The 22,920-nt window shown below is 39.8% G+C and overlaps 4 protein-coding genes across 4 annotated transcripts; 1 reads left to right on the forward strand and 3 right to left on the reverse strand.

Moving 5' to 3' along the window:
* On the reverse strand, positions 1 to 3,067 carry star2 (steroidogenic acute regulatory protein 2). Its single transcript, XM_076143613.1, has 7 exons — positions 3,003 to 3,067; positions 2,731 to 2,838; positions 2,513 to 2,652; positions 2,068 to 2,226; positions 1,744 to 1,928; positions 1,240 to 1,333; positions 1 to 372 (listed from the first exon to the last, which is right to left on the reverse strand). The coding sequence occupies exons 1-7, from the start codon at positions 3,064 to 3,066 to the stop codon at positions 268 to 270; spliced, it is 855 nt and encodes a 284-aa protein (XP_075999728.1). The 5' UTR covers position 3,067; the 3' UTR covers positions 1 to 267.
* Positions 3,068 to 6,455: 3,388 nt separating this feature from the next.
* On the reverse strand, positions 6,456 to 10,533 carry tbata (thymus, brain and testes associated). The gene is made up of 6 exons (XM_076143560.1): positions 10,341 to 10,533; positions 9,389 to 9,476; positions 9,133 to 9,259; positions 8,540 to 8,689; positions 7,872 to 7,953; positions 6,456 to 6,628 (listed from the first exon to the last, which is right to left on the reverse strand). Exons 1-6 carry the CDS (start codon positions 10,531 to 10,533, stop codon positions 6,456 to 6,458), a joined length of 813 nt encoding a protein of 270 aa, XP_075999675.1.
* A 3,077-nt stretch (positions 10,534 to 13,610) lies between these two features.
* Positions 13,611 to 16,206, reverse strand: sycp3 (synaptonemal complex protein 3). The gene is made up of 8 exons (XM_076143632.1): positions 16,080 to 16,206; positions 15,913 to 15,994; positions 15,675 to 15,709; positions 15,318 to 15,435; positions 15,060 to 15,159; positions 14,608 to 14,706; positions 13,873 to 13,977; positions 13,611 to 13,664 (listed from the first exon to the last, which is right to left on the reverse strand). The coding sequence occupies exons 1-8, from the start codon at positions 16,204 to 16,206 to the stop codon at positions 13,611 to 13,613; spliced, it is 720 nt and encodes a 239-aa protein (XP_075999747.1).
* Positions 16,207 to 17,286: 1,080 nt separating this feature from the next.
* On the forward strand, positions 17,287 to 21,681 carry qrfprb (pyroglutamylated RFamide peptide receptor b). The gene is made up of 6 exons (XM_076143654.1): positions 17,287 to 17,650; positions 19,021 to 19,179; positions 20,024 to 20,085; positions 20,343 to 20,578; positions 21,082 to 21,179; positions 21,284 to 21,681. The coding sequence occupies exons 1-6, from the start codon at positions 17,287 to 17,289 to the stop codon at positions 21,679 to 21,681; spliced, it is 1,317 nt and encodes a 438-aa protein (XP_075999769.1).
* The last annotated feature ends 1,239 nt before the right edge of the window (positions 21,682 to 22,920 follow it).

Raw genomic sequence — 22,920 nt, forward strand, 5'->3', positions numbered from 1 at the left:
GGATTCATTCCTTTGTTCCTGATGAGGTTTTGTGTGACATTTATTCCTATTATGATCCAGTTTCCACCTGTCAGACTGCCGGCGTCCTGCTGATCCTGGTCTCTGGGAACTTGCCTCAGCAAATCGCAACAGCTGCAGGTTTCCTCCAGGCAGCATGCTGTTCTCTATGAAAGGTCACCTGCACCTTAAGAAACAATCAAACTGTCACTGTGCCTCAGCCTCACACTCTCCCCCTGTGAGCTGAAACTTGGTGTGTTTGAGTCTCAGTTAGCCCAGGGTGGTCCCCAGAGTCAGACGTGTTCGCAGGTGTTGGGTGAAATCCAGCTGTGCTCGTGGTAAAGCCTGATTGACGATAGAGATTGGCAGCCAGCCCTGAGAACAACAAGATATTTGTTAAACAGCTGAACTGTACTTTGGTATATCGATTCATGTGCAAGTACTGAACTGGATGTGCCACTCTAGTTCAAAAAGCAGGTTTCAATTGAACAATGGGTTGAAGGCAATGGCATGGCCAGGATACGGCAATTTCTGTCAACTAGGCCATAATTGCAACAATTCAGCAATTTAAACAGGAAAGTTATATGAAATATCAAAAGATAATGTTTATGTATTTAGGTTAGTACGGTACATGCAATATTTTATTTGTGAAATATGGCAAAGATTAGATGAAGATTACATTGCTCAAATTCAAGAAATACTGTCCAAAAATGTGAAAACTACAGAGTATATCTGTCATAGTTCAGGAGTTGAGAGCAAAAATGTGAATTGCTTTATAAATGACCATATGGTGGCGCTATATGCACACAGCCACACAGAGAAAATCACCTGTTCCTTGGTCCAAACTATCTTTCAACCAGCTTTCACTGCACTGATACATGTGGGACTTAAAACCTCCGTTGTAAGTAAAACTGACATACCAATAAATGAGCATACAGGATTTTAAATTTCATCTATCTATCTATCTCATTTCTAAACAGTGTGTGCTAAATGAAGCAGTATTGTATATTCAGCCAGCCCAGGGCATAAACAGTGGAGGATTAGACTCTGTCCCTCCTTCCACCTCTGTATCCAGACTCCTCTTTATTATAGTTAACAAAACATTCTGCAGGGATTTGCATTTTTTTTCTCTGCGAACCCTCTTCAATACTGTGACAAACGTGTGCATTCATTCTCCTGTTATAAATCCTGATGAGTATTTGCTTTTTAAAAGAGCAACAATAACATGTATGCATCCTTTACCTTTACATCCAAATTAAGAAGCCATGTGAAGCGGCTCCTTCTCGAATCCTTATCCAGAGGCTTGATGATGATGCATGTTGGTCCATCTTCAGCTCTGTAACATAACAACAAGCAGAATCTGTAGAATTGTTATTTTATTTATTTTTAAAACAATGCCGACAAGGCCCAGTAAATTGTGCAATTATGGAAGCCTTGTTTGTTGTTTCAGGAGCAAAAGTGATGCAATGTAAAACATATATATACATAACAATAGTCCATTTATTTTATTTTGTTGGTAAATTGTAATAAAAAACATTTAATAAAGCACAAAACCAACTTTTTTCGAATGATTTCGAATGATTTTTTCTAACTTTCTGGTATATTTTGTGGGAAAAACCTAGAAGCAAATCACGATTTTACAAAATGTGTCTGGAAAACTTGTAATTGTAATGGGATCCTCTTCATCATTCCTGTCATTTACACTTTTCCAGGACATCAATAATCTGATTTCCCAAATGTTCGTACCTCACAACACCTTTCTGAGGTGGGAAGCACTCCAGCTGAATGGCTGCTCCTCCAAGATAGATGCAGGATTTGTGTTTACAGCTGTGTCTAACGCTCAGGAAATCCCTCTGACCAATCAGATTCCCAGCTGTCTGCGCCGACGCTTCATGGGTCACAATGGTTTCCGGTCCGACATGCTTAAGAACCTGCGGCACACAAACACATTAATGGAATTGTATCATAGTTTAAGTCACAGATAATATTGGTGCTGAAGATCTCAGAGCTCTAATTTCTCAACAGGTCACATGAGGCCTTGAGTGTATTGCTCAAAGGTCGTTGTCTCACTTTGATATGCTGGATGCTCGGGTTCCACTGGTGCATCTCTTCCACCTTCACAAACAGGATGTCATAGAGCTCCTCCATGCTGGCATCCAGGTCTGCCTCCAGCCTAAACACCCGTCTGTCTCCATTTATCACCTTACTGCAGATCACATCACCGTTTCTCTAAAAGACACAGCAAAAAAGGTGGAAGGAGAAGTTAAGGGTTTTATATGAGTAAAAACAAAAGGTCCTTTATTCTAGATGCTTGTCTTAAGGCTCTTTGATTCTTCGAGTGCACAGGACTTGAAATGACATGACAAACAAGCATGGAAGGATTTTCTTTTTCATTTCTATAGATGACCTCAGACTATAGAATCAAGGCTTCACACTTAACAATTCATTCAAATGTAATATTTTGTAAGTATGATCGATTATTATTATTATCAAATGTCAGCAAAAATCAAATTACCTCTGTAGTCTCTGTCGTCCATCCATCTTTGTCCTCCAAGATGTCCAGAGCCTTCCTCATCGCTTCTTGTCCTTGTTGTTGTATAGACATCATCTGCTTGTCTTTGGCAGGAACAGTCTTTCTGTCCTCTTTTCGGGGCTCTGCAAAAGATTCTCCTTAGCTGCTGCCCAGTAAATCCTCAAAGTAAATAGAATGCTGTTTGGATTGATTTAGTTTACCTCTATAGGCTGAAACAGCATCCATTCCCATGTGACTTTGGATATGTCTCATGTGCTGCAGGTGTGTGATCTCTTGTCCAATCACTGCCACAGCTGTGCGTTGCAGCCCTGTATGGATATAAAGAAACACACACACACACATGATCTGATAATGCACAAGAAACCCCCTGCACTCCAAATGGCTTTTGCAATCAATTATAAGTTTTGCAGGAATGTTGAAGAAAACTTGACAAAGGTACAGTTGCAAAAAAACTTCTGCAGCTTTTCTTTACCTGCCATATTCCTGAGGTGTGGGTAAGATATTCCACAGCAGAGCTTTACAACAGCAGGCAGCATATTGTCTGTCCGGAGCGGTGACAGCAGTCTAGCGGCTCTTTATATGTCTTGTGAAGGACATGCTGTGCAGATAAGAGCTGGTGAGGAAGATAGGACCTGTTCTGAATTCTTTTGTGCAAGGCCAGTCATGCTGAGAGTTTTTTAGGGAATGAATCAGTGTGAGAAAATTTGAGATTATGCCGTGACAGCGTTGTACAAAATATGAATCTGTGCGCACATCATTGAATATAATAAGCACAAACTGTTTGTGCAAAGTTCAGAAGGTTCAAGGCTCTGGCAGCTCTCTATCAAATGCAAACCATAGTTGGACTAACTACCCTGTTCACCTGAGTCTCTCCACTCAGACCTCCCAAACAATGGTGACATCATATTAGCTGTGGCAGTCTTGGATTTCATTCCTCCTCATAGTGTATCAAGCACGACGGAGATTTGGTTAATTCAGAACTGAGCCAACCAAGCCTTGTGTGTAATAAAGAAAAGGATGAGCACAATGTCACTGCCTTGTGTGTGTTATAACACAATTTAAACCTTTGCATAGCAATTAGACACCGGAAGGATGTTGGAGGTGACCAGTATTCAGGATTTGAAACATTTCAGTCGTGTGTGATCCGAACCCTGTAAAGATCAAAGCCCTCACTGAACAATGTGATAAATCAGATGCAAATATATTGGATGGAGTGGCGGTGACGTGAGTGCAACCTGCCCCTCACCCCAATGCATGCAGGGAAGTCAGCTGAATCTTCAATGGAATCTCACAAATTTGTTCTGGATCAGGACGAGAATCTTCTATTTGACTGTGGGTGTTTAGGCCAGGAACGCAACAAGCATCAAATTGACAGGAAACCAGGAAAAATCCAATTTTGGAGTGTAGTTTTGGTGTCCTCAGCATTTGAAACATGTTGAACTTGGGCTCATATCTATGAAATATTTGGGAGAGAGCCCAGTGCCAAGCTCTCCTCCCCGTGCTGCCTCAGGAAACAGCTGCCTCTTATCACCTTCAGCTAACAGGTGTCCTTGTGAGAAGGATTCATGACGCCAATGCTGAACTTCACCTGCTGACCCGGTCAACTGAACCCCAAACCGTGGTCCCATCAGCAGAGGAGCTCCTTGGCGAGTAACTCTGTATGAACATTTCAAGCTTTTGTGCATTCTGAAGTTCGCGTCACAAAGAAGCATAATGGGTTCGTCATTCCATAATGCGTGGGTTTCTAGTGCACAGAAAGAAGGTTCCTTAGAATAGCACAATATAACACTTAAGTAAGGTAAGGAGTGAGTGCTCCCTCTAATCAACATGTATCACATGTGGCAGCTTTTTTTAAATGTCAAACAATTTATTGTCCTTTTCGCTGCAGCATGAATGCCAAGATCTTACATAAAAGTAGAGTGACATTAATTAAATCTCAACTACAGGCCTCTTCACAGCTCCAAATGAATGAATTTAATATACCTCTCTGACAGCTAGAACCTATTATTTCACCATCTGAAGTTGCAGGTGTGCAAAAAAAAAAATCTGAGCATCAACATTTTTACCAACTGACTTTTATCTGGTAATACTTCTTGCAAACAGCTCAACAGATCCAAAGCCCACAGATGTACAGCAAATCGGGGTTTTCTAGGCGATTTCAAGATTTCAAGGAAACAAAGATTAGAGCTGTGTTCCGGCTTGGACATTTGCAAAATCTCTACTGTTTCAGTTCAAATGAATGTCTGGATACAAACAGATCTGATATCTACTCACTTGTAGTTCTATTTTGTTCACAGCTAAACTAAAATCCTATAAGGTACTGAGGAGGTTTCACTGCAAACAGATTTGAAAGTGATTACGCTGATTTTACGTTTCAAAACACGATGTTCCAGTCTGCTGAGGCAATAGTGTAACAACATCATGCAACAGTATCTTGCATGTATAAGATATAAATGAAAGGAAAAAACAAATCCCCCATTCCCCTTGCTTGTGTTAATAATGATAAATATACAAAAGGAAACTTAAGAAATATTGTTCCGCCTCGAGAGAGGGAACCGAAGAACCCGAAGACCTGATTTATGCCTTTTCAGTAAGCTGGAGTGGTTTATCTTGGCGAGGCTGCTGCACTCCTGTGTGGATCTCAAGCACCTCAGCATCTCCAATCCTGTCTGTAAAAGAACACTCAGGTCAGAGGTAGGTGTGGTTTAAGACTGATTTCTACTACGACCGTCTTAAAATGCAAAGGTGTGATGTGACAAGATGATAGTAAATAGCCTCTCCAAGTGCTCTGATTTGAAAGGTGTTACAGGAGATCAGGCCCTATTGGTGCCCCCCCCCCGGAAAGGCACGTTCCCTTTAATACAAGAGTGTTTATACAAATCACCTTCTTTCAGTTGGGGTCAGTGATTAACCTTACAATTTGCAAAGGTGTTCAAATGCTCAATGAGTGTGAGCGAATGGGTAAAGTAGGATAATGTGCAGCAATTGGTTACATCCTGCTCTCCGTGATTGCGGTTCTGAATTTGTTAGTGTGGCTTTAGCCGAAACCTGTTTCTGCTGATGGTGACACAGAATTGTGTGGAGGACATTTGTGGACGGCCGTGAAGCGTGCCGGGATTAAAAGAAATAGCGGTGCGACATCTGACTAACACCGTTGTACTCCGGGGCTCAGAACTAAATTGAATTATTAAATGTTGTGATTACTCTGGTGGAATTCTTGCCAGTCAGCATTCCTCTGCTTGGCCTTCGCCTCTAACGTCATACTACGAAAAAGGTTTTAGTTGGAACCAATTTGGCCTCGGATGATAAAGTTTAATCAGCTGTGGGCAGACAAGTGGAAGGAGGCGTATCGCATGCAAAGTGTGTAGAAGTGTGAAGGAGATTACGGTATTAAAAATATGAAAATAAAATACATACAAGTAATACTAAATGCAGTTTATGAAACATCATTATATGATTACCATGAAATCCAATCATGCCACTATGCACTTTAAAGAGAACATATATATATAAATGGAAGAGAACGTACACATACATACATAATTAATCAATCCTTTCCCTTCTCCAAATTTCTTTAATCTTATTTTCTCATTGAAAAGGCCGGCAGACTGCGGCTTTTGAAATGCAAATTCCCACAAAGGAGAGAAGCAATGGTAATTCAAAGCAGAAGTAAGAAAAAGCAAGAGAGAACAACAGAGAGAAACACTATTTCTCTGAACACTGGATGGTGATGCAAGTAAGAAAAGAGAAAGTCACAGGCGTTGTGCACATGCGACTTCTGAAGGTTCTTCACTAAACACGGACAAAGGTGGGTTACCCGGCTTTTCATCGCAGGGGGATCGAGGCGTTCCATGTGAGCTGTGGATGTAAACACGTGTCAATACATTTGTAAACACAATGTCGTGCAGATGCGAGGAGTGAACGTTCACTCTGACCTTGTCCTCCATGGTTTCCCCCACGATTGGCTGAGTTGTGGAGGGTGTGGAGTGAAGGCGGGATGATGAAGAGCGTGCAGCTGCTGGAAGTGCTGCTGCTGCTGGCTAGAGGAATCAAAACCATCTAAAGCCTGCTTGATCATCCCCATCACCAGGTCCTTCTCTGCACAGCACAAATGAATACATCTATAAATAACCTAACCTAATCCTTGACATTTCTAGAGAGCATCAACTCCAACAATGAATTGATCTCCACTGCAAGTTCTTTGTCCGTGCACACACACACTGATTTAATCAAAACACTTATGTAAAGACATTTTAATTAGTTTACAATAGGATCATGAACATCTATCTTTCACTCGTGTGGGTGCACGTGTGGGTTTCTCATTTGTGTGGTGAGACTTGCGTTTACAGGTATGTGTGTGTGTGTGTGGTTTCAGTAGTGCGTGTGTGAATGTAACATGGATTTTATGACACCTCTTCATACGTGAGTGTAGGCAGGCAGAGTGGCAGTAGAGAAACGGTCATATGAACTAACGGAGCAGAAAATCAACTTTCTGTCAAGTCAGATTAAATTGGCCAAATTCCTTATGGTCAATCTGTCTCACACATGAATGATCAAATCGTCAATCGGTAACCTTCAGCATCAAAGGTCTTATGTCTCGCCTCCTTACTTACACCACCACCACCACCTAGCTGCCTAAAGTAACCCATGAAGCCTACAAATGGTTCATTGACCGTGACCTTTCCTCGCGTCTTTCCAGTCCATTTGTCCGGAGCATAAAATTTGTCCTTGCTGCCGAAAGTTTTGCTCGATCCAGCTCCTGTCTATAAAATGTCCTCTGTGACTCATTCTCCAAGGTTCTAATCTTTGCTTTCCTTACAAATTCGCTTCTGTTTGCTGTTCGCTCTCGTCTCTTTTTAAAAGCCTTGCCGATATCAAAGGCTGAGAATTTAATTGCAATAAAAACAAAATATATTTGGTCCTTAAGCCTCAATCATTGATCTAAGTGAATGCTGAGAGGCCTTGCTGTCAAATTTGCCAAACAAAATGATTTGAAAAGATTTCACTCCTACTGGCTACCTGTTAAATACATCAGCTATTATGTAAGCTGTCATTTATGATTCAGGCTGAAGTTTTACTGAGGTTTTAGGAAGTTTCAGTCAGTGTCATCCCACTGTATCTTATTTTTTAAAATATGCTTCATAAATAAACTTGTTTAGTTTAGGACTTGTGACTTGATAGGACAGTGGACAGTCTTGACCTGGAATTTGACTTTGGACTTCGAGGACAAAAGTTGAAACTTACATGTGACTTGCAAAACAATGATTCCCCTGCGGAAATGACTATAAACTCATAATCAAATCTGTCCCCTTTACATACAAAGGTCCCTTAGATATGTTACCTCTTTGGCCAGCAAACAGAAGCCACTGCTGGACCAGAGACAAAGAATCAGTCTGCAGAATCTGACAGAGGAGCTCAAACACCTGAGGAGAGAGGAAAAAGCAGCGTGACACGATCCTGCAAACCACAGGAGCTCACGTTCAGGTCAGAGATTAGAGAAGTTTCACAAGGAGAATTTCTGAAGCTGGGTCTTTCTTTTCTAATATACTAAATTAGAAATGGTTTGAAATCCATTATTGAACCCTTTGGAGTCTAAAATGTTTTTTGTTATTTTACAAACAAGCTGTACTTAAAAATAAATATCACATCTTCACATTTCTGAATTTTCTAATTATTTCTTTAAAATGAGTCCGGAAAACAAATGTTTAAAGTGTTCTTGATTTAAGAGATTTGATTGATTTATTCCTATATTTTGATAGTGAGACAAGAAAATATTTACTAAAATAAATCAATTCTAGAAAGATTGGAGCTTTCTGATCTGAACTTAGAAAATCAACATTAAGGATGGATTCTACAAAAATATTTCACTCAGTGTCAGTCCTGTATGTCAGTATTGGTTGATTCCTGAATGGTCACACCAAAAACAAACACAGAAAAGACCAAAATGACCACAAAACCAGGGGCCTAAATTATCAAAAAAGGACAAAACAAATAGATGGAGTGCGTTACCATGAGTTCTTGGTCATAGAAGGGTTGAGGGTACATCAGACCCTGAGAGAGAGATCTGCGGTGGTGAGACTTGGTGGGTGGAGGGATGAGCCTCCCTGTCTGAGCTGAATATTGGGTCTTTCTCCGGACACATTCATCCTCTGGTCGCTCCTGGAGAGAATTTGCAGATCTTTCAAACACAAACTGGGACAAATGGGGCTATTTCTCCAAAAGATACTGAATATGGATGAAAATCCAATTTGATTTTACCACAGATACTGATTGTTAATGTGGGTGTATTAATTATTATAATTCACTGTTTTAATTAAGAGAAGCGGTGTGTTTTTGCATTATATTTCTTATAATTGAATTTGGCTAAAAGGCTGCATATCAAACTACTTGTTTCTACAAAATGTTCCCAAAAAATAAAGCAATTACTAGCAAAAATAAGTTCAGCTTTTGGGTGGCAAAGGGTGAAAAGTAACATTTCAAGTCCTAGCAATGTGAAGAAAGTTACAGCTAAAGCAAGACAGGGGAGCTGCTGAGCACCTGAGTGAGTGTTGTGTGTTGCGACATTAAGCATGCTGATAAAAGAAATGACAGCAATCACGTACGTCCTTTTTCTCATTTGTGGCTTGAGATGACAAGCTGATCTTTGCAGCGAGCTCTTTCAGTTCATCCCGCCAGGCTTCTGACAAAACAGCTGAAGCATAAGAAAAAAAAATTACTTCCTGGGCACTGCTGTCAAACATGAATGATAGGGACTGTAATGTGTGAAAAATACCTGACTTATTTTTGTTGTGGACTTGTTGTTTGTTGTTGATTGGAGCGAGCGGGAAGCCAAATGAGGTATCCATTGTTTTCTTGAACATATTGCTCTTAAGAAGCGGATGAGGGAACAATGATGTGGTGACAGACCAGTCGTCTTTCACCATGCAAACCGGTCTGCCATTGAGTCCTGTTGGACAGGAAAAGACACAGCGACTATACGCTCATGCATGAAACCTCAGAAAAGTTGGACAGTCGAAGGTGAAAAAGCCCTGAAGATGTAATTGCAACTAGAGCAGAACCCCCGCTGAGAGCAAAGGAAAGTTCAGAAAGCCTAGAGATGAAGCAGCTTTTCTCCCAATAAGGAACTCTTTGATGCTCACGAGCTACAACAAAGCTGCTTATATATGTGCATCAAGCACGTCACACAGTAAAGGAATAAGTGAGTGACTCCGTTCAGAAAGGGATGATCATAAAACACACTAATCAGCATATACTCTCCTGCTGCCACATCACTCTGCACACTGAGGAAAAACACTGTCTCTCTAAGGCCCTTCTCTTTTCTGTATTATTCTTATTTTCTCTTTTCTGTATTAAAATTATTTATTTTTCTGTAAATATTTGAGCCCTGCGGAACTTGAAATCCCACTAAACTTTGTGTTATTCACTTCAACCACACTGACCCTGCCAAAAGCCTGGGAGAACAAACTTCTTGAATTGAAGTAAATATTTGTAATAGATGAATTATAGGGAAATGTGAACACAATTCTGCCCGAGTTAGACTAATACAATTTGAGGTGATGTTGCAGCCAGAAGTTGCTCTCTGCTGTTTGATTTCAGTATGCAAATTAAATCACAACATTGCTTACTAAGAACTCATGCTGGGTTACAATTGTTATTCAACCCTAAATAAAGTTTCATGGTTGTTTTACTTTCTAACAAGCCTTCGTGTCTTACGTAAGGATTCCATGACCATCAATCAGGTCAATATGTGTTTTCATAATTTTTTGCTGGACTAATCTTAGACATAGTGACTTGTTTGCGTTGCGCTCACCTTGAATATGTCTGACTCTGTTGGGATGGGGGTTGTGTCGAGAAAAGAAAGAGTGGTGGCTCAGGTTGCCAAAGCGAGGGCTGCTCCTCATCATCATATTGGCCAAGTCTGTGCCAAAGGGCCCGTGATGAGTCTGAACGCCGCTCCTCTCCCCTGTCTTCCCCCTGGGGTCTGGACCGGGTGTGGTCAACATCCTGGAATCACAGCTCACTGTTTTGTCTGAACAGGAACAATTAACAAAAAAAAAATCTGGGTCATTATCGGAAAATAAATCTTTCAGTATTGTGTGAAAATTTGGAAAAACATCTAGAAGTTTCTTGATTTTATACAATATCTAGAAATCTCAAAGTAATCTCAGCAAATGAAAGACAAAATCAATGAAAAATAATAACACACAAAGAAGTAGAAAACCATACAACGTTGAACCTAGGTGTGTGTCTAGCTTGTATATCCCTAACAACAGAGACTTCACTCACTTCAGTGTAAAAACATGGACTTAGTTCCATGAGGAAAAAGGAAAAGAAATCTTATTTTAAGAAGCACTTTACCTCAAAAACAGCCTTCTGCTAAATGCTCCGCAGCTTAACATTCAGTGTGTCTTTGGTTGCTAAGAAACCTGAACTCAACAAGAAACAATGGCATCAGACCACAAAGAGTGCCGGTTTAATTACAGTGTTTTGTATACGTTCAGAGAGAGCGACATCATAACCTCAGATTTTTCGATGTGGCATGTCAAAAATGAGTTTAGCACTTAGTCTGTGAAGGTGAGAGAAAGAACATCATAATACTTAGGACCCAAGTGTAATCTCTGATACTACCAACAATGGGATAATGAAGGGTGAAACAGTCTGCAGATTAAGGGGAGGAATATACTAATGAATGTGCGCTGAAACATAAAAGAATAATATGCAGTACGTCAGTGCTCTAATATCAACTAAATGACACTTGAATCTAGGAAATACCTGAAAGAAGTTAATTTGCATCGAACACAGGGTTACACATGAAGAAAGTAAGATATACAGGACTGAAAAACGGGAAAAATGGTTTGATGAAAAGTGGACTGCGTTCTGTCTGTCATGTAGAGCAGGGTCCACAAAAAACCTTCACAGACATGAGAACTGTGCATCCAACAGTTCAGTTGGAAGAAAAAAGAAGCTCCACCCAGGCTCTCAATCCAGTGTGTGTTCTTCCAAACAGGAAAACACTCTGAAAAAACATTCCAAAACTGTACGACAGAGAACGTGCTTCACTACAAGAACATTCAGGAACTATTTTAATTCCTCATGAAAACAGTACCACACTCTCTGTTATCTCACTAACATCAGAACAGACTGAATGCATGTGAAGCACAAATGAGATGGGAACTACATGGAATTCCCTGAATTACAGGGAATGTGAAGAGAAATCGTGACAGTGATATGTGGACAGACAGATAATGATAAGTATGAAAGGTATAGTTTTGGTAAAATAGTATATCATCCCTGTCCCTCGCCTGTATGCAGGCTGCAGGTTTTTGATACCGTTCAATATTTGAGTTATTCAAAGATCATATACATACACATCGTATCCGTCCCACACAATTATATTAATATGTAGTTTGTCCTTTGGGAAACCATCTGCTGCATGCTGGATTAGTTTTGATCCATGCTGGATTAGTTTTGATCCAGCATATGGCATAATTATGTTTTTCTCATTTGTATTGATTTGATTACAACACACCATTTGACTGCCATCTTTTACACACTTTTATATGCTCCTACACTGCTAATGCCTATTTTATTAAATTTATGTACAATTGTGGTTGATTACATCTCCCTGCACTGATTTCCTGTGAAATTCCAGCTACATGCAGTTTTCCAATCAAGCATCTGCACTGTAACTGGCACGAGTGCGGGTGAGGGTTGTGCAAAGGTACACGCCTGGCAAAGAAATGTGTAGAGTTTCTATAAGCTGAAAGGGAAAGATGTGTGTTGTAGAACTGTCCACAGTCTGGGGTTCATTTATCACAGAATTAGTTCTTAATCTATGCAGGTGTTGCAATCTTGTCTATGGATCATTGCTGATGACAAATGTTCATGAAGTTTGTGTGCAGTGGATTAATGTGTCTCACGCCAGCTAATAACTCTATAATAATGTCTTCTGTCAGGCACCTACACCTCTGCACACAAGAGAAATTCTTTACCAGGGTAGAAACATTTTCTTGTGAAAAGGCTGGCAAACTTCTATGTATTGTACCGAAACAATATGTTTGCAAAACAGATATCAGCATATATTATTGCTTTATATACAGTATATTAACAAGATTGTGTAGCCGACTGAACCAGACTGAGAGACAAAGGCTCAGGAAACCTCAGCAGGTGATTTGAGTTAATGAGCTGATTAGAGTGTGACACCATGAGGCTACAATATTAATAATATAAGAATATTGAACTTTTTCACCAGGGTTTTCATGAGCTGTAAGCCATAATCATCAACATTAACACAAATAAAGGCTTGAAATATTGCACTTTATGTGTAATTAATCTATTAAATGATAATATGAGTTTCACTTTTTCATCGAATTACTGAAATAAATGAACCTTTCTACAATATTCTGATTTATTGAAATGTATATATAAACTGTGTGTGTAATTCACATTCAGACATACTTGTCTGCAGTTCTCAAGTATGTGCCTTTAATTTCAATGATGCTTTGAAAAACACTTGAAGGGAGGTTGTACAGTATGTGGTCGAATCAGGACATTGTGAAGCCGCTGAGGTCCTTTCATTTAAATTTAATGAATATGATTAGACAGGGGCAGACCTGGGTACACAAATCCCTGTTTATGGAGAGCTGAGTATTTTTAATTCTAGGGACAACCTGTTTACCTCATAATGTAACAAAAATATGAAATTGCCCTTCTTTGGGTGACACATTTGTTTTATAAACCAAATTTCCACATTAAATAGACATTATAGATAAATAAATAAGATGTTACTGTAAACTGACATCACAGGGTTAAGTTGCTCGTCTCATGGCAGAAAGAACCTAAACTAAAACAGTCAGTCAACATTTTATCTCAATTGTAATTAAACTAGTAAAACAAACAGCTGAAGCAACAATCACTAATTCTGTAACAGATTAGAGAAACAGATAGCCACCCAACATGACATCTGTTACATTTGTATATTGAATAAAGTATGTGAACATGACACCCTGCAGAATAACAACTCATCATCATGATAACTATAAATGACAATAAATCCACCAAGTAAAGCTGTTTTAGCAGATTAGAATAGCATGGACTGCAGCGACTTGCGGACTGTGGCCATCTCTTGCTGTTGCTGTGGAAACACAGACAACATGGACCTGGCATCAGCACCAAATTGCATGATGTTAAAGTTTTCTTTGCATTGTAGTTTTGACTGCAGCTACAGAGGCATAAAGTCTCCTTTCATGAAACAATATTTTAGTATCTGCTTTGATCGCCCAGTTCTCAAGTCTCAGCTGCTTGGATTAGAGTAAAGTAAGAAAGCATAAGTAAGAACTCACAGTGTCCATGAGGATCTTTTTCTGCAGGGTGGCCATCTCCTTCCTCAGCTCCTGTTGTGCCCCCTGCAGGAAGGCATCGTGGCTTTTCTCCATGTCCTCCATGTTCTGCAAAAACATGAAGCAGTACACTTTAGGTTGTCAATCTTTAGTGGAAATGTCCTGCATCCCTATTAATACGTCACAGGGTGAACATAGGCTTTTCCCTGTATAAAGAATTCTTTGGCCGCTGCCATGTAGGGAACCAACCAGCAGATGGCACCTGTGCAAGAGCATGTGCATGTGTGTATAAAGTTGCTGAATGACAGTGATGACATAGAGTAGATTAAAATAGATTAGAATCTTTTTAACCTGGAACATAAATGAAACAAATGAAATGGAAACAAAATAAGATCAGAAGATGAATAAAGACGTAGCTGTAATATAACATACATGTCTGTAAACTTGTTTACTTATGTTCTGTGTCTATATTTATCTGCCTTATTTTTGCAAACTAAAAGTGTCAGTAAAAATAATCCCTTTGCAAGCATGAAGCTTTTCAATATTTTCAATATGCTTTTCAAGATTCATGGAAGATGTTTTGCAGTGTTAGCCTCTTCTGATAAGGGGAATTAGCTGATATCTGCAACTGTGCTGGCAGTGTTTAGACAGCAGATGAAACCTGCTGATTCTTTTCAGAGAATTGTGCTGTTTATCATTTAGAAAGAAATGTAATTTCATTGGGAGCACAAGCTTCACCTTCAGATATTGCTCATACAGCTCTCTGACAGACTTCAGCTTCTGGTTCTGCATGACTCTGGCCTGCTGGAGGAGTTTCTGCAGCTGTCTGATGAGATTCTGCAAAGAGAAAGTGTAGATGGAAGCAGCGACATGACAATAGGCTTTTTGTAGGATGTTGTCGATGACTCCAGATGGCTCTGTAACTCCTCCTGTCAGTGATTTTAGAGATAAGTATCCTGGCATGTTTAGTTTACAGGTATTCTGTACATACTGTGTCACTTGTCAAAACTAAATACTATCTAGCAAGTCTTTAATCATAGTGCGCAGTTCGCCCGATAGGAAGTTCATAGTAGGCAAAAGGTTAGCTGAGGTCACCAACACGTGCACAGGGATTCAGACCTCACATTACAGCTTCCTTCAACAAATGAACACCATGCAAACAAACAAACAAGAGTGAGAACTTCGCTGACATTGAGCTTCTCCTCCTGTTCTTCAACTCGCTGGGCTTCAGTCTCCCACTGCTGCAATACAGAGGAAACCTGCTGCGAGTACTGGACAGTCAGCTTCTGCCTGCACACACACAAACACTCCAGTAAGGATAATGTCACACACACTACTGCAATGTATTACTGAAATAATGTAATGATGCAATGAAGTCGTTTCCAACAATGATCAATTGATCGATTGATCAGGTCTCTGGTGTCACAGGAAGAGAAACAACACACAACCTCTGGCCATGGTGATTGTTCCACAGCTGCTCCAGTTTGTGTTGGCTCCCTTTCATGTAGCTTTTAGTCAGACACTCGAGACGACTCTTCTTCGCCTGCATCACCTTACTAATGTTAGCTGGAAGCAAAGAGAACAGGATGACTCATCAGTTTAGCTCACATACGATATGTTTTTAAATTTTTGCTCATTCATTCAAGGATTTGAAAATGAGGATATCTTTCAGGTACTAAAGTTTTAGTAGGTTTCATGAGATAGAATGCATACTTTCTGGTTATTATTCATCAAATACTGAGGTTTGATTCGCTGCGACAAAGGAGATGATGACGCATTGCACACAACAGCACAATGCTGCTTACCTCCAAACTTCTCCAACATAGATTGTACATCATTTCTGGAGAAGACAGGGAGAAAAATTGACAAAGTACACTGATACAACACTGGTAACAGCTCTTAAATTCAAACTGATTTTCACCTGTAGCAGCAATGTAACTGAAGTATGTTTTTAGTGTATTTATGTCACCTGGGATTACCTGTTGTTGCAGTAGCATAACTACATGACATAGCAATAATTTACAAATGTATAATATAAAGTACCCAACAACACATGTCTGCTCCTCCTCCTCAAAGTCTGCTGCTGGTCTCTTCTTGGCTGGCTTGTCCACTAATCGAGTTTCATCTTGGGAACAAAAGTTCAGTTAGTTTCTCCAAAAGAAACGTATTTCTGTTTTAAATGTTAATGTTAATACTAAATGCTAATTCACCTTCTCCCCCATCGTCCTCTGAACCGCTAAGCTCTTTCTTTACTTCTTCTTGTCCAAAATCAAACACTTGCATTTCACACTTCTCCTCAGAGTGCTTTTTCTTCATTATTTTTCTCTTGGTTGCCATTTTGTTTACCTAAATACGCCTAGCGTTACCTGTTGGCTAATTTTTAAGTACTAATTACTACAAAAATATACGGCTCACTAACACCACTCAGATTTGGAGAAAGAAATTGCTGTCTCTTTCTTGAAATAATAATAATTTCAATTCTGGAGTGAATTTAGGCTCGAATATAACACAAACTAAACCGAGTAAATCTAGACGGAGCTAATGCTAAAATAGCCCCTCTCCGTTGTTCCAATCTGAGCGCGAGACAGCGCCCCCCTCCCGCAGCTGCATTCAAGTCCAACGTTACGCGCGGTAAATAAGAATACATCCGCCTCCCGGTTGTACCTAGACCACAATTAAGAAATACATTTAAATTTACACTTCTTTATTCTCACAAGTTTTGGTTAGATTTAGACCAGATACTATATGAGACAATATTTGAAGTCACCACTGTAAACATTTTGTACAGAAATGTGAATTGTATTGAAATGTATTGTAAACAATCAGTAGAAAGCGGTGTTCTTTCTTTTAAAAATACCATGAAAAGAATCAAAAAGCAAGGCAGTCCCGTAATAAATGTTCAAAACACGACCTGCGTTTAAAGGATTTTGGAGATAAGATAATTATGACTACAATAAACCAATCGATCAGCATGTAAACAGCAATTAAACCATCCCACCATCAGGACCTCTATAGGTAAAAAGAAAAGGAAAAAAAACATTATTGTCACCGCGTTCCATTTGTGAATAATTGAATAATAGATGCAGTAATTGGGATCTGTTACATATCTCTCTTCTTCTTTTTTTTAATGGTAGAATAGTGAGCGCAGTAAATAGTATTAATATTCGTCAGCTTGCCTCAGATACATGTCATAGGTATGCAAACAGCCAATACAAAACCCAGGGAGAGCTAACACACGCTCACACACGCACACACACACAAGCGCACACACGGGCAAAAAAACAGCAGATCATCGGCGTCTTGTCGCGGTGACCAACCGGACGCACTTTTCCAGCTCGGGATTCTTCTTCTTCTTCTTTACTTCCACTTCTATTGATTACTTTAAAAAAAACATTGATCCTCTGTAGAGGGTCCAGGATGGCAGCCTCGACGGAATCGGGGCAAGGATCCACTAAAATAACTCCCGAAGTCCTGCAGGAGATGCTCCAGCTGTACAACCTCACCCGGCAGCAGTTCATCAGCACCTACAACATCAAGCCGCTCGTCTACATCCCCGAGTTACCGTACAGCGCCAAGACCACCTTTGTCATCATGTACGTGGTCATCTTTGTTCTGGCTCTGGTGGGAAATAGTTTGGTGATCTATATCGTCGTGAAGAAACGATCGATCCAGACGGCGACCAATATTTTCATTTGCTCCCTGGCGGTCAGCGACCTGCTCATCACATTCTTCTGCATCCCCTTCACGCTGCTGCAGAACATCTCCTCTGAATGGTACGGAGGTGAGCGATCAATCAATCAATTCTCCTCCCTTATTTAAATCATGTCAATACAGTGACTTTCTTGGCGTAGAAAAGTGATCAAAATCTATATAACACAATAAATATCCGTGAATCATGAGCAGATAAAAGACTTCAAAGTGGCTTAAGATCTTAAGGATAAAGCTCAATTACATATATCATCTTAACGTTAATATAAGACGTTTAAGGGGCTTGCAGATGTAGAATTGAAGGATTCTACTTGTGAGTTTAATGCAGAAATGACAATCATGACCCATGAGCTTCAGAATACACATTTCAAATTACTGGAACCTCCATTATGTGCAGATAATTGGGCTCAGTCTGTATAATTAACATTTCAATCATGTAATGAATGATTTAATCAGTGAATGAGCAGGCAATTTGGATATGAAGGCATTATGGGAATCTAATTTGAAACTCAAATAAGATGAGATCCGACGACAAGACTACTTTTATTCAACAATTTGGTATCATGTACAGGATTCCAAAAAAAGCTAATCCTTGTGGAAGCATATAACTCCATTTCCACATGCTGCCTGAACTTGGAGTTGAAACCAATAACAGAGTCTGAGCCTGATCACAAGTATTCATCTTTAGACACATTTAGATTCTGAAATATCCACAGTTACTGCTTCATAATCCAGAAACACCATTGCCAACTATGGCTCAAACACTGAACAAAACATGAACTCATCACTGTGATAGATTCTCATCAGCAGTTGAATGCAAAACCTGAGCAACCACAGGAAACATTTCTAATGATATATGACTGAATGACTTTGGCACTGTGTCATAGCAACAGAGGGTCAGCACAAAGCATCTGCCCCAATTAAAACAGACCCCAGCTACATGGTTGATGTTGATGTTACACTATTGAATGGCAAAGATTACTATTACTACTACTAACAGCTTCAGCTTTGTGCAGTTGTGAAAGGATCAATACATAGACAAATTGAAAAATGTTCAGAAGGAATTCTAGTTTCAAAACTTGATGATTTCAGAATTGATTTTTTTCTTGCTTCTAGGAAATTGAAAAAGCAATCAAAAGGAAATCAATGTGAAGAAATTCCAGAGACAAAATTAAACTTTAATTTTCTACCTTAATTCACAAAAAATACAGAAATGATAAGGAAATCCTGTCACCCTGACTAGTAACCAGATTTATACATGTATTTATAATTTAAAATGTATATAAATATATATATATGTAGCTTTCAGATGGCAAATTAAATCTGTAAATGAAGACGGGTGAGAAGGATCCTCAGTGTTTGCAACCTGTTGCAAGCGTAGAATAGAATTACTATGTTTTACGGGTGCATGGTTGAGTTTCATCTGTTCATTCCCCTCTATAGGAGTTCTGGTGTGCAAGACAGTTCCCTTTGTGCAGACTACGGCCATAGTGACAGGAATCCTTACCATGACCTGCATTGCCATTGAGAGATACCAGGGCATTGTCTACCCGCTGAAAATGAGGAGGCAGTACACATCCAAAAGAGCATACAAGATGCTTGGTAATCTAATTGCAGGAAAAATAACGTGTGTGTGTGTTTGTTCGTTTTCAATGCAACGTGGCATGTGTGAAAGAGTACTTGAAGAAGCTCCATTAGCTGAAAATTGTCTTTACTTTTGAAATCCAAAGGAAACAATAGCGTAGTTCAAAGCAACATTTAAAGTAAAAGCCTTCAGGCTCTCACAGGGGATCATTACACTGTATCAATTTAGGGTCCATTTCAGTAAACATACTTATCATGGAGGATAAATAGGATCAATAAGAAGAGACGCAAACTCATATAATTCCTTGTAAAAAAAGAAAATGCGTGGAACACCATTGACGCTATGAGTGGCTTGCATGTTAATGTGGTTGAACACATTGTATTGTGTCTGTATCATTCTCTCTCTCTCTCTCTCTCTCTCCCTCTCGTCTGTGCCTTGCATGTTATTTCCTAACGCATGACTGTTTGCGTTCACTGGTTTGCATGCTTTATTTACTGGCTGTTTGTAGAAGGGGAATCTCTCTTGGGATTGTCTCTCTGGAATTGCCATTGTCCTTTCTTCCTTATACATGAAAGTTTTCCCTGGAGTTTTTCCCTCATCTTCCTAGAGAGCTTTGAGCAGGGTCGGGAATTTTCCTGACTTGGAGCCCTGTAAAGCTCTTAGAGACATTGTATGTTATATTGGGCTATACAAATAAAGACTTGGCTTAACTTGACTTGAACAGTGAGAAACGACTCTACAGCTGCAGTTTGTTCTGATGATTTGTCATTCCCTTGGCTGTTGTCTTTACAAATACATTCAAAGCAATTTGGAGCTACAAGCAATACGCTTTTGTATTGAATATCTCTCTCTATTGTGTAGGAGGTGTGTGGATTGTGTCAGTGATAGTGGGCTCCCCTATGCTGTTTGTGCAACAGCTACAGGTAAGGAATGCCTGCAAACGTTTTATTTATTCATACATACAGGCAGAAGTCATTTCATTCCTGTTATGAATATTGTGATTCAATTAAAGGTGAAGGTGAAGGTAAAGGTGTCTTCCCTTTCTAATTTCATGGTGTCATCAAGCTAAATCAGCCAGGTTGTCAAATTTCAAAGTTGGAATTGCTGCCAACCCAGCAATGAAGCAGAAGAGACATCTGCCAGAGTTGTTTGGCATTCAGTTTCCTTTTCCGTCCACCAGGTGAAGTATGACTTTCTCTATGATCACCACCACGTGTGCTGCCAGGAGAGTTGGCGCTCACTGACTCAAAGGCAGGCCTATACCACTTTCATCATGGTGGCTCTGTTCCTGCTCCCTCTGGCTGCAATGCTCTTCCTCTACACCCGCATCGGCATTGAGCTGTGGATCCGCAAGAGGGTGGGGGACTCCTCTGTGCTCAACACCATGAACCAGAGGGAGATCAGCAAGATCTCAAGGTACTCTGCGAGACTGCAGAGACACAGCACCACTCACAAAAATATACCAAAGTGTGTTTCTTGATCAAACATGCACAAACCAAAAGCATATTGATGACGATTCACAATTGGCTGACAAGGATAAACTAAGTGAAGCCTCCTGACCACAGAGCCATGAGCCAAATTCCATCATGTTGCTGTAGCACCACCTATTGGCCAAATGTAATAAACAATGTGCAGGGGCGCAAATAGTTGAAACATACCCATCATCAATTGCACAATGTATTTCAGAGATTTTTGTTTTTCAAATGAACCCAAGCCCAAATATAACGGGTTTTTTAAATGGCGACATTTACTAAACAAGATTAAAACAAGCTTCCTTAGTGAACGCTATAATAAAATGTTCTCATGAAGATCGTTTTGGCGTATAAAAACATGTGGGGACACATATGTCAGAAATCTGATGTCGATTATCTGTTAGTGTTCAAAGTTAGTATTCAAAGCTTTATTTTTACCTTTTGCAGGAAAAAGAAAAGAGCCGTTAAAATGATGATTACTATTGTGCTGCTGTTCACAGTCTGCTGGGCACCCTTTCACACAGTTCACATGCTTTTTGAGTACAGTAAGTACTTTATTTCTGGCTTGTGTGTCAAATTGTCAATTTATCTCTCTGCACTTCAACCACTTGAGAGTTTTAACTGTCTGTACCTGTGTGTTCTTCTCCAGATGATCTGGAGAACAAGTACGATGGAGTCACGCTGAACACGATCATCGCCATCGTTCAGGCAATTGGCTTCTTCAACAGCTTCAACAATCCTATCGTGTACGCCTTCATGAACGAGAATTTCAAGAAGAGCTGCGTTGCCACTCTCTCCAACTGTATCAGGAAACCAAACCAGCAGGGCGGCGCTGTGGTTGCTCCCCATATGACCATACAGTTCATCAAACCCCTAAACAGAGAAGCCTTCTTGGAGTCCCGTGAAGCAAGTGGCTTGAAACAACCCGCAGCAGAGAAAGGTTATTCAGGTTCGTCGCAAGGGGAGAGGTTGCTGGACAGTATTGGTGATAAACTCTCCACCATCCACACTGAACTCCCTGCAACCAGCTCCTCTTTACTCAAATAAGCTCACATTTAGAACGTTCAAGTGCTTGGCTGTTGGCTGCACTCAACAGCTACAACAATTTAAGGTCTGAGGTTCTTTTCAAAGAGCCTGTTCTGATTGGAATTGCATGGACACATTGGTCAGCAAGGTCTGGGGACAAGAGGGACAAAATCAAAACAAAAGGGTAACTTTGTAACATGGAACAATGACAGAATATGCACACATTTTGAGTTGTAGTCCTCATTTGGGACATATACCAAGCAAACCAGCCGAACAAGAGAATGGCGCCCATATTGGCTACAGGAGGCATACAATTCAAAATGAACCATTTGAGAGAGTATTTGTGATAGGCTGCAGAGAACACTTGTAAACAGGGGAAAATTACTAATTTCAACTTGACTAAACTGTGTATGATAAGATGTTACAGATCACTGTATAACTCAAAAGACAAATAGACGAATCATTGGAAGAATGGCATGGTGAGCACTTTCTAGACGACTACATGCAGTACAGCACTTTGATCCAGATAGGAGACAACTTACATACAGCCATGTTACCACAAAGAGCAGGTTTCTAATGTACAAAGGATTTGCATAATCATCACGTCTTCAGCCCTGTGAGATGTCTTTTTGCAATGGAATATTATAATTGTACTGCACTTATATAATGGACTGTACTTTAAGTGCTTTAACATGTACAGTCCATTTGTTCAGGAGCTTTTAGAGGTGAAGTGTCTTGCTCAACAACACATGGAAGAGCCTGTTATTGAACCAGATCAGTAGCTTATGATGAGCAAGGACCTTTTTCCTTGCTCATCTTAAAAAGTTTTCCTCCACTCCATTTATGACATTTAATGTTCATATGCCCTGGTTATGTTATATATGCAGCAAACAACATGATGGATGGTGGCTTTTTTTTTGGTTGCCATTTTACTATCAAGCACAAAATCAGATGCCAAATGTTTTCAGACAGGAATTCACCATTTTGAGTCGAAGTGATTTTTTTCTATTTTTAAAATGTATTAATTTCTTTTATAATTTAGACAGATAAAATTACAAATATGACTTCAGGCTCTAAAATGGATCGATGTCTGAAGGGAACCGATCTGATTCTGAGCATTTCCGGCAGAATGTGGCCTCACAGCCCACAGGAATCCTGGTTCAGTTGTTGTCAATTCAGTGGAATATTACTGTAAAGTAGATGTCTAAATGTGCTGTCATTAACTGTGTTCTGTACATATTGATTTTAAAGACAATCTAT

The sequence above is a fragment of the Genypterus blacodes genome, unplaced genomic scaffold, assembly GCF_046128005.1.
Source record: "Genypterus blacodes isolate CSIRO-AG114 ecotype Tasmania unplaced genomic scaffold, CSIRO-AGI_Gbla_v1 ptg000026l_1, whole genome shotgun sequence".
Taxonomy (NCBI): Eukaryota; Metazoa; Chordata; class Actinopteri; order Ophidiiformes; family Ophidiidae; genus Genypterus; species Genypterus blacodes.